This window comes from Antechinus flavipes, chromosome 4 (genome assembly GCF_016432865.1).
Source record: "Antechinus flavipes isolate AdamAnt ecotype Samford, QLD, Australia chromosome 4, AdamAnt_v2, whole genome shotgun sequence".
NCBI classification, from domain to species: Eukaryota; Metazoa; Chordata; class Mammalia; order Dasyuromorphia; family Dasyuridae; genus Antechinus; species Antechinus flavipes.
The window spans coordinates 142,029,215-142,041,590 of NC_067401.1; the positions used below are offsets into that span (position 1 = coordinate 142,029,215).

General features: G+C 39.5%; 1 protein-coding gene across 1 annotated transcript in view; it reads right to left on the reverse strand.

Annotated features, from left to right (window-relative positions):
• Positions 1-5,243: 5,243 nt before the first annotated feature.
• Positions 5,244-12,376, reverse strand: part of WNT9B (Wnt family member 9B) — a 59,754-nt gene continuing 52,621 nt past the window's right edge. The window contains exons 5-7 of the mRNA XM_051996632.1: positions 11,746-12,002; positions 7,815-8,080; positions 5,244-5,997 (exon numbers count right to left, since the gene is read on the reverse strand). Coding sequence (XP_051852592.1) covers positions 5,524-5,997; positions 7,815-8,080; positions 11,746-12,002 — 997 coding nt within the window. The 3' untranslated portion in view covers positions 5,244-5,523. The remainder of the gene's footprint in view (positions 5,998-7,814; positions 8,081-11,745; positions 12,003-12,376) is intronic.

The window sequence follows — 12,376 nt, forward strand, 5'->3', positions numbered from 1 at the left end:
CTTTCAAATCTTTTCCAGGTTCAGAATCTATGATCCCATGACTCCAAATAATCCTTCTACACCACAATGTCTCACAATCGCATCTCCAAGTTTATAAAAGTAGGGGCTCCTTGAAACTAGACACTCTACAATGTGGCCAAACTGTCTTTCTGATTATTCTTTATACATAACCCTTTATCTTCCATCCCCATACCTTTGCATTGTCTGGCCCTGATACCTGGAATATATTCTTTTTAGCCACATATCTTAGAATTCCTTGTTTCCTTCAAAATTCAGCCCAAGTGCCACCTACATTGTCTTTCTTGATCCTCTGAGGATCATGCTTTCTACTCTCTAAATTATCTTATATTTATTTTGAATTTACATATATATAGTATATATATTATGTGTATATATACACACATATATGTGTGTGTGAGAGTGAGAGAGAGAGAGAGAAAGAAAGAGAGAGAGAGAGACAAGAGACAGAGAGAGAGAGACAGAGAGAGAGAGAGAGAGAGAGAGAGAGAGAGAGAGAGAGAGAGAGAGAGAAAGAAAGAGAGAGAGAGAGAGAGAGAGTCTGTCTTAGAGTCAGGAAGGTTCAAATCTGGCCTCAGATACTTACTAGCTATGTGAGCTTGGGTAAGTCACATATCCATATTTGCCTCAATTTCCTCATCTATAAAGTGAGCTGGAGATGAGAATAGCAAACTTCTCCAGTATCTTTACCATGAAAACCCCAAATGAAGTCATAAAGAGTTGGATACAACTGAAAAGATTGAACAACAACAAATATACACACATACATACATATTTTGTCTTCTTCCATAGAATGTAAGCATCTTGGAGCCAAGGAATGTTTCATTTTTGTCTCTATGTCCCTAGCAAGTAACACAACTTTGACCAAGTCATTTTATTGTTATGAGCCTCGATTTTACAAAATAAGTGTATTGAGATATATTATGACATATTATATATATATAAATACATACATATATATTGATGTCATAAACTGTCTGGTATCAGTCTGGCAAAATCTATGGGCCCCTTCTAACAATAAAATTTTTAAATGCTTAAAATAAAACATACAGAGATAAAAACAGAAACCAATTCTACTGAAATATAAAATATTTTGTTAAAATTCATGGACTCAAGGATGAGAGTCCTTGGATTAGGTAATCCCTTCCAACTTCACGATTCTGCAACTTTTTCTCTCAGTAGTTCTAGAAAAGGAATACCAATCCTCCTTCATTAAAAGTGCCTTTTAATGCAGATCTGCAGGTGACGCTGCATTCTCAAAAGTTATTTCAGTGGAGTGTGAGTTCTGGCAGTTTAAAGAAAGTTAAAAGGTTTTGAATGTGAACCCCTTGCCAGAAGGCAGCTATTTTCTTAAGACCAGCTTGTCTAAGCTCAGAGATGTTCATTATCAGGTGACCAGAGGATGATTAATATTAAAGATGCTGTAACTTTCAAATGCTTTCTGAGTGTTTATTATTGTGATCTCCATTGGTGGATAGCACCCTGCAAATGTCAAAAATCATAGGTTCTTGAAGTATTGAAATAAGCAACAGCCCTACCCACCAGTCTATTATAGAGATTTTTTTGGTTTTTGGCTGGGAGACATAGCAATAAGATTCAATCATTGATCCAACAGTGTGGTATGTTTCTAGCATGAAAAGTTCACCCCTTTCAATGCAGACCAACAACTCCATAATCAAATTTGGAAAAAAAACAACTTAAAAGTGCTATGCAAATCTGGACTATCATTATTATTATCATAGTCAAGAAAGACATATATGGAGAATGACAGGATCAAGGACAAAGGTGTGATAGGGAATGGACAAAGAATCACAGTTACCAAAGAGGTGAACAGAGTGGATTAATGAAGTTCATCTCTGGGATAGAACACACACAAAAGATATTTAAACTAGACATTTGTTTTACAAGGATATGAGATGTAAAGTTTAGTAATAATAATAATATTCTTGTTTAGTAACAAGAAACAGGGAAGTTCTCTTAAGGCATGTACACATGCATACATACCCCTCAACATTTCCCCCCCATGAAATATAGAAACGATATAAATAATATAAATATTTTCTTATATTTCTTATCTATATAAATTATTCTCTTTTGCCCTAAAAGCTGTACATGTGAGGTAGAAAAAATACCCTGTCTGACTTTCTCTTAAAGCGCCAGAATGGGAAAAGCAATCCTCTTAGTTGGGAGGGCTCCAGTGTGTCAGGTCTGAGTCAGAGAAAAATGCAGGAGATGTTAACAAGTGGGAAGAGAGCATCACCAATAACTGTTTCAAGTATATCTTGGTGGTTGTCCCTTGGCCATCATTTGCCAATTGCTTACAAGTCAACTTGAATGCCATCCTGTCTTGTCACTCAGCCTTTCCCATCAATTTCCCTTGGAGATGGAGTCATCCATCATCATAGCAATTACTCAGAAGGAGTGAGATGAGAGTGGGTAGGAGATATGATCATCAGGCATCCCGACATTCTCCCTATTTGGTGAGTCCAAGTCATAAACTCCAGGTGAAAGGCTGATGAGGGCTTTTGCTGGGTTAGATGGAACAAGAGAGCCCTGATCTGGAAACTGGTCAACAGTGGAGGAGGGTGAGAGGTACATATTGAGTTTGTGTAGACTTTTCCTCTGATGGAGGAAAACATAAAAATCTCCCCTTCAATCCCTTTTCCTCCCAACTCATGTTATTGCTTGGTTGGTTGATTTCCAGCAATAGTGTCCATCCATGTATTTGAAGATTTTATAGAGTAGTTTCTGGCTGCCTTCAAAGCTAGCTCTGCTTATCATTTCATTCTATAGTCCTAAAGATACAATAATCAACCAAGCCCATATATTACTGTCACAAAGGGCAAGTCTTTAGCTCCTGGGTTCTCCAGAGCAGGTCATGAGGAAGATGCCCTTGTATTTCCTGTCATGATGGTACCAAGTACACTTCTAATACTTCTGCTTCCCTTGAGTATTATATTAATTTCCTGGTTTCAACCATGGCCACGTGGGGAAGGTGAAAAACAGGAAAGAGAAGAACAAGAAGTCTTCCAGAGGCCACTTTCCTATAGCTTATTTGGTAGAAATGAGCATTCACTCAGCCACACGAGCATTTCAAGACCCCAATTCTGGATGAATAGTTTTCCTTTGCTTATGAGCAACTCTAGATTTTAGTAGCATAAGATAGATATGTGTATGATCTGTCTCTCAGTTGTTATCCCATGATTAACATCCAAGGGATGATGGAAATGAGAAAACCAAGAACTGTATTTCTGCCTAAACTTCTATTATCATAGGTAACTCATAGACTTCAGAACTAGAATAGACCTTAGAGACCTTCATTTATATGATATATGAGGAAACTGAGCCCAGAGAAGGGGAGTGATTAGAATACTCTCACACAGGTAACAAGAAGTTGAGCATGGATTGAGACCAGGTCCTCAATTCTAAAACTAAGACCCTTCCCTCTCTATAACTTCCTCTCCCACACCACTCAATCTAAATGAGAGCTTTTGTCTTGACTGTGGCCATTAGCAAGTGAAGGATATTTGCATCTAACATCTGATCAGGTTAAAAAGCTAGAGAACCAAAAGTAGAACTTGTAAATTAGCTGTGAAACCATTAGATTGTAAGCTATTTGAGGTCAGGGACTGTCTTTTGCCTCTTTTTGTATTTCCAGCACTTCATATAGTGCTTGACAGATAGTGAGTGCTTAATAAATGTTCATTGATTAATTGATTTGGTGACTGTGCACACATACATACATGCACATGAGTATGCATATACATACATACAATATCCCCACACCACATAACTGCACATACAGTTACCTTTGCCCCATCACACCCATGGATACGTCCACTGAATATGAGTTCCTTATTTCCTTCACACATAATATACAAGTAACATTTGCATTTAAGATTTGGACCAGTGTTATTAGTCTACTTTACTGGCCTCAGCTGCCTCAATTGAAGCAGCCCAGAACCCATATTAATTTAATCTTTCAGGAGAGGGCTTTAGCTCTGGGCTGGAAGTTAGTCTTCTTCAAGGCAAGTCTCCCGTGTTCACTTTCCCTTCCTCTCTGGGAACTCATGAGAAAACAATATCTAAGTACAAGGATCTGTTCATGTCATTCTACTTCCCTATAGACAGTCCACAGGATTCCACCTTCATTGGGAAAACTTGGGAAAGCTAGTATTCATCTTTCAACAGCATGGCAGAGAAGGAAAAGTTCTAGATTTGGTGTCTAGAGGAACTGGATTTCAACTCTTAGTTTTGCCATTTTGTGATTAAGAGCAAATCACTTTTCTTTGGGACTCAGTTTTCTCATCTTTAAGTTGGAGGCAGTTGGGCTAGAGGAGTCATCTCCAGATCTAAATCTATAACTTCTGAAAACAATATCTCACAAAAAATAACTACCCATAGTTTCTTATCACATACCCCAAAAGTGCCACCATTAATGATGACCACCAGGTGGGTGGGCACTTGGGTATTTATCTTCTTTGGAGTCTTTGTGAAATGAAGCTGTACATCAGAGGAAGTATATAGGAATCAACTTTTTAAAAAAAAATTAGAATTTCTTTGTTTGAAAATTGTTCAAGGCAACTCCTATTATCTAGGTCTTTCTCCTTACTACCATTTGGGTATTATTATAAAAGATCAAACCAGATCCTAGGCAAGGGCACCCTGTCCCAGCAGTATAACATCACTGCAAACCCAGCTAATAATATTTGAAAAAGCTATTGACTCACCCTAGCCAAGCTCTCCTTTCCCTCCTATTAGCAACTGGCTTCCTTTCCTTTCTCAATATAGAATTAAAAATTCCTGACTTTACTGGACTGAACTTTAGGGGTCATCTAATCCTGAATAGGAACATTCATTTTCTACAACATCACTGGCAAGTAGTCATTTACCTTGCCCTGACAGGACACTCCCTTTCTAAGGTAGCCACTTATGGACAGTTCTAAGTGTCAGGAATTCTCTTTATAGAGAGTCCCCCCCGCCTCCCCCCCCAGGACCTAGGTATTTGTAACTGACTGTCAGCTTCTGTGGATTCCCAGTGTTTGTGGTCCACGAAGACCTATCTTTGCATTTTGCATTTGCATAAATACAAATACCTTTGTATTTAATACAGCTAAACTCTCCCCTCTGTGAATTTTACTCATTTCTCTTTGGGGATTCCTCCTGACTGCTCAAGCTCCCAAACCTCATTCATCCTAGACTCCTCACCATCCTCCTGGTCACCCCTGTCCTACAGCCTCCTTTTCTCTGGTCCTCCAACCTCATGGGATCCTTTGGCGCATCACGGACACTCACACAGGCGGACTGGAGGTCCCGCGTCTCCCCGCTCCTCCTTGACAAGTTTTGGGCAGGAAGGGGAAGGAGCCAAGGTAGAAAGCAGCAGGCAGGTGTCAGAGCGAGCAAGCGTCCATCCAGGTGCCCGCCCTTAGCAGGGCGGCTGCGGGCGGAAGCCGGGCCAGGAGGAGCGTCTCCGATCCCCGACACGCTCGGGAGGGGAACGCGGGCCTACTGCTTGCAGGTATAGGCCAGCTCCTCCTGCACACACTGCTGGCACTCCACATAGCAGCACCACTGCACGTGGCAGTGGCAGGAGAAGGCCACGAGCCGGCTCTGGGTGTTGTGGCCCCGGCCGCAGCACAGGCTGTCGCAGCTGGCCTCCCGGGAGCAAGCGCGCCCGGCCGTGCCCGGGGAGTACTTGCTGGGCCGGCAGAAGCTGGGGGAGTCATCGATGTACACCAGATCTCCGGGCCTCGGGGCCGTGCCCTTCGCCGGGCGCCCGGGCCGCGGCGGGGCCCACAGCTCCAGGCGCCCCAGGGCCTCGTTGCTGGTGCTGGAGACCTTGACGGCGGCATCATAGCGCAGCTTTAGCAGCTGGCCGGTCTCCCGGAACGGGGAGAGCTGCTTCCAGCAGGTCCGGACGGCGCAGGACCCCGAGACACCGTGGCATTTGCATGTTGTCTTAAGACCGTTCCTCACAGCCTGGGTGGGAAGGGAGAGAGAAGAGTTCCTGTTGGTTTGGGCTTCCTTCTCCTGTCAGAGCCATCCAAAGACACCTTTTATATCCCCCTAACATTCCCTGAAGGGGCCATAGCACCACTCTCTGGAAATATGACCAGAGAGAGGAGGAGGGAGCTAAGTGGAGGAAAGACAGAGAAAGGAGAAACTTTTTTCAAGGCTCAGCTCAGGAGCCTGGGCAAACTGGGGCAAACAGGATTGAACTGGTTTTTTTGGGCAAAGTTACTGGTGTGATTTTTTTTTATTCCTCTCTTCAGTTAATTTTACAGATGGGAAAACTGAGGCAAAAGGGGTTAAATGACTTGCCTGGGACACACTTCTCCAGGAAACCTTCACTGATCTTTGTTGGGGATCTCCTTCCTCAACTTACCCTATATGTTCCCATTAAAACCCCCGCAGGAGTATGTAAGCTCTTTGAGGACAGAAACTTTTTTCATTCATAGAATTATCATTTTAGAATTGCAACAGATTATAGAGGTCATCTGGCTTAGTTTCCTTATTTAATAGATAACCCTTGAGAAGGATAAAATGACCTTTTCAAAGTCATATAGGCAGTTAAGTATCAGAACTAGGATATTGATCATTAGCAAGAGAAAAATCTCCAAAGTCACTTAGCTCAAAAGGAAGACCCAGAAGTAAAATAACTTGCTGAGGGCATCTAGCAAACCAAGTATGAGATTTGAACCCAGATGCTCTGCTTCCAAATTCAGTACTCTCTATATCACATCATGCTATCTGTCTCTCTGTCCCCAGTGCTTAGTGCAGTGCCATGTAAATGATAAGTGCTTAATAAATGCTTGTTGAATTTATTTAATAAAGACTAAGTGAAAAGAGGGGGACTTTCTAGAGTATTCTGTGCAAACATATAAAAGAAGGAGCACAACTAAAATTTTACCTGAAACAAACTACCCACATTCTTCCTTTTTCTGCCTTAAATCCTACCTCTGCTCAAAGGCTCATAGGCTTTCCCACTAGATGAAACCTTAAAGAACAGCCAGTTTTTTCAGCAGTGAGGTGGCTCAGTAGTAGAGACATGGAATCAAGAGAATTTCAGATCAAATTCTGCCTCAGATATTTTATAAGCTATGCGATCTTGGTAAGTCACTGACTCAGTTTCTTCATCTGTAAAATAGAGAAAATGTACCTAGCTGCCAGAATGGTTGTGATAACATATGTAAAGCACTTTGCAAATCTGAAGTGCTTTTGTGCTTCTCTTTGCAGTTCCATTTAGGGTTTTCTCAGCAAAGAGACTGGGGTGCTTTGCTATTTCCTTCTCCAGTTCATTTTACAGATGAGGAAACTGAGGCAAAAGTGGTTAAATGACTTGCTGGAACACACAGCTAATTAATTCTGAGGCCAAATTTGAACTCAGGTCTTCCTGATTCCATGCTTGATACTCTATCCACTATACCACCTAGCTGTCCTTAAAGTGCTTTTTTTTTAAACTATTTTTTTTTATCTGACAAAGGAAAAAGTTGAGGTCCACAAAAGGAAAATGACATATTCAATGTCACTAAGTAGTAAAGTCATAATTCAAAATCTATTCTGTCTCCAAACTTAGCATCTTTTCCATCATACAACCTATACTGAAAATTGTGTATTGAGTGGGAGGTGGGAATACAGGAATTTCTATGATGTCCTGAAGCAATTTAGTTCACTGCTGGTTCCTAAGCCGGTGCTCAAGCTTTTTCCTGAGACAGCCCTGTGGGAAAGAGCCCTGACACCCAGCTGCTTGATCCCGTGCGCCGAGAGAGACGGAGGCTGCCCGAGGTTATGCCCACCTTGATGCCCATGTTGGTATTGTGAGCATCCATCCGGGCGCGAAGGTCCTTGCTTCCCTTTTTGGGCCCCAGGAAGTTGCTGAGGAATTTGGTGCTGTATTTGAGGTTGTCCCCACACACCCCCCACTGCCAGGCTTGGCGGTTCTCCAGGTCAGGGGAGTCATCACAGGTGCAGCGTTCCATTCGGCCCGCGCTGCAGGCTCGGGCCAACGCATGGGTGAGGGCTGCTGAGGACACTGCATAGAGGAAGGCGGTCTCCTTGAAACCTACACCGGAAAGGGAAGAGAGAGAGGGAGAGGAAATGAAAAAACTGAGGTCCTAACAGTATATGTCTGGAAAAAGGAATGCCATCTGATCCTCTTAGGGAATGACAGCAGAAAGGAAAGGTACTCACAGACTATCAGAGTAGTCGTGAATTATACTAAACAATCAATCAATAAATAAACATTTATTAAATAGTTATCACATATCAGATTGTGCTAAGCCCTGGGGATACAAAAAGAGGCAAAATACAGTCTCATAAATCTCATAATCTAATGGATGAGAAATAAGAAAAAAAATGCATGAACAAGTGACATATGGATTAAATAGGAAATAATTAGTAGAAAGAAGAAGAAAGAATTAAGAGGGGGTGGAAAAGGTTTCTTGTGGAAGATAAAATATTATTCAGTGATTCAAGGCAATTCCAATAGACTTGCAATGGAAAGGGCCATTCACATCTGCAGAGAGAACTATGAATATGGAGCAAAACAGAGGATTTCCACTTTTGTTGTTGTTTGTTTGCTTGTTTTTTTCTTTCTCATGATCTCTCTTGATTTGATTTTTCTTGACTATAACCAATTTGGAAATATGTTTAAAAGAACTGCACATTTTAAATCTATATTAGATTACTTGCTATCTTGGGGAAGAAAGAGGTAAGGGAGAGGGATAGAAAAATTTGAAACATAACATTTCCAGAAGTGAATGTTGAAAACTATCTTTACATATATTTGGAAAAATAAAATACAATTGGAAAAAGGTGGGATTTTAGCTGGGATTTATAGGATACCAGGGAAGTCAGAAAGAGAAGTTGAAGAGGAAGAGTATTACAGGAACTGGTGACAGTTTCATTTTACAGTGACCCAGAGTGGAAGGGACTTGTCCATAGCCAAACAGCAAAACAGCAACTACAGGGACATGTAAGACTCCAACCAGAAAACTGAAAATGTTTCCTTTTCACCCATCTCCTTGTTTCCTAAGATGTGACATAGAGCAAATGTGCAAATTATATCTTTGAACCTAAACTCTGGAGAGATGGAATAACAGCATCCACCCTCTATGAACAGGGTTACTACTGGCCCAGATCTGACATTGGAGGTTCCTCTCAAAGCTTTCTGTCTTGTACTTTGACTCTGATGTTCTTGAGATTTGAAGTCACCAACTCTTCCATGTGCAATCTGACTGGTGACTGTATGATGGCCCTTCAAATATATCAAGACTAATATCATGTCCCCCTCATCTTTTCTTCTTCAAGGTATGTATTCCAAGCTCCTTTCACTGATCTTCATATAAGGACTTAAGACTTTTCCCTATCTTGGTTGCCCTCCAGCTTATCAGTGTCTTTATTAAATTGTGGCCTCTAGAACTGAATACAAAGATCTAGATATGGTCCTACTGCACAGATAACCTCAAGCCATCCTACAAGAGAAAAAATGGGCCTTTGATGGAAAAGAAAACACAAAAAGTCAATAACTGTATGTAAGCAAGTTTGAAAGTGACTGGGGTTATATATAATGATGTAGTGCTACTAGTGAGGGAGAAGAAACAAGTGTCTCTTTAGAACTCTAATATTTTAAAGGGTATTCAGGCAGTTATATAAGAAATACAGAAGAACTGGGGCAGGGATTAGTTCTGTTCTGAGGATTTTAAGAGAGGAATGGTAAAGGAGAGTGGGAGTGTAAAAAGAATATGCTATTATAAAAAGGAAGACATTAAAGTTGGAATTTACTATTTCTCATAATAGCAAATAGAATATAAGAGAAGAAAAATGTACATACATAGAGGGAGAAGTAGAGCAACTGGCATAAGATGAACATCATCTTCTCTGAAAAGAAGAAAGTCTAACACAAACATACACCCTCACAGGCAGGGGTACACGTATACCCACATCCACCCTTACACACCCTTTTGGTATAAAAATATGTTGCATGTAAAGAAACAAGTGAGAAAGATAGGGAATCTAGTGTTTTCTTAAAAGAAATGATAAAAAGAAAATTTTAGAGAATTGGGTGTATCGAACTGATACAGAAAGTTGTGAGTAGAACTAGGAGAATAAAATATACAAGGACAACAACAATGTAATTAAAAATATCTTTGAAAGACTTAAGAACTCTGATCAAAGCAATATACAACCATGTCTCCAGAGGACCCATAGTCCCATGGATCTTCTCTCTGAGAGGTAACAGATTTAAGGTGCAGAAGGAAATACATTTTTTGAAATGATCACTCTGTATTTGTCTTACTTGACCATACTTATTTGTCACAAGTGATTAGTATTTTTCTTTGCTTTTTAATTGGAGTGAGGAATTAGCAATAGTGATATAAAAAAAGAAGAAAACTAAAAACTTTTTTTAAATGCAGAGAGGAATAGAAAATTCAGAAGGAAGCACAGACTAAGAGGGCAGTTTTGAAATTAACATGAACTTTATTACATATTTTTAAAATACTAAGTGATGAGGATTCATGGTTTCATATGCAATTATCTTTTTGTATTCATGCAGAGAAATGCTTGTTTTATAGGTATTTAGGTTCAGAATTTTTAAAAATTAAAAAATAATTAATAGATTTAGGGAGAAAAAAGGGAACTGATAAGGGGTCACTCTGAGATTACTTTCTATTTATAAAATATTTACTACTCATACTATATATAATTTGCTTTATATAGATTTGTATGCATGTTGTCTCAGCCATTAAATGTGAACTCCTATGGGGCAGGGATTATCTTTTGCCTCTTTCTGTATAGTGCTTAGCACAGTGCCTGAAGGCACTTAATAAATATTTACCAAATAAATGTAACTATGTATATTTTTATGTATAAAAATCCTTATTATAGGTGTTATATACATATGTTTTATATGTGCATGTGTATTATATTTATTGTATTATGTAAATACATACATATATCTACAGATATATTTACATACACATATGCAGTCGGTTTCCTTTGTCTTCTATGCCCACCATTCTCATTCTTACCATTATTCCACTTGTTATTATTGTTATTATTTGTATTTGTATTATTGTTATTATTCCACTTAATTGATACTTTGCTATCCTGAAAAAAATTATTGAACTGAGATTTGCTGGACTGGAATCATAGCATGTCAGAGTTATAAAGATCTTTAGAGACAATCTGGTCCAACAGAGGAGAAAACTGAAGAGAAGAGAAAGGATTTGTCCAAAGTCATATATACAAGCATGTATATATGTATACAATATATTTGCATATATACATATAATAAATAGATAGCACATTTATATAGCTACAAATAACTATTTAATACAACATATATATGACATTAAACAACATAATTAAATAATGTTTCAAATCCAAATGTTATTATCCCCCCAAAATATTGGGGATATTTTTCAGAGAAGGAAATAGAAGCCCAGAAAGGGCTCACCAATAAGCAGCCTTAAAGTAATATAATAATTACTATATTACAATGCATAATATTATATTATAATAATATGTTATTATAAGTATTATATAATATTTTGTTACATAGATATATCTATGTGTTATATTGCATAGTTATTTGCAGGGTCTTTCCCCATTAGAATATGACCTCCTTGAGGGCAGGGACCCTGTTTTTACAGACTTCATGTAGATCTTTAGCACTTTCACTATGACTAGATACAAGGCTGTTGATAGGCTGAAGGAAGCACATACCTCTTTTTAGGAGCGCTGTTCTCCCCTCCAGACTACAGTTCCAGCGCTCATGGCGGAATTGGGCCTGGCACTCAAGGACACCCAGGTGCACAGCATCATACAGGGTCTCAGCTAGGCCCGGCTCTCGCCGACATAATTGCTTTTGCTTGCGGGAAAGTTTTAACAGGTCACACTGTTTCAGGTGGGCTCTGTTTTGCAGGGGAGCCGTGGCTGAACCCAGTCCAGGGAAAGGAGTTAGAGCTTCTCTTCCTGTCAGGCTAGTGGGAGCCAGGGAAGAAAAAAAAGTTTGATTAAGTCTTAAGAGGAGAAAGGAATGAGTGAAGTGGAACCAGTGCAGGAAGACTGAGCAAAAAGTTTGATTAACTCTCAAGAGGAAAAGGGAACTAGGGGAATGGCACCAGTCTGGGGACATTGAACCATGATGGCCTTGTGCATGAGTTTGATTCCCTGTCTTGCCACTTTTAAGCTGCATAGACTTGGATAAGTCATTATATCTTGCTGAAGCATAAATTTTCTTTATGAAAAATGTGTGTATGTATAGGGAGAAGGGACTAATAATACTTAGAATTACTAATAACACCCAATACTAATTAATTAGTTCATTGATAAATTTCTAATTAATTGACTAACT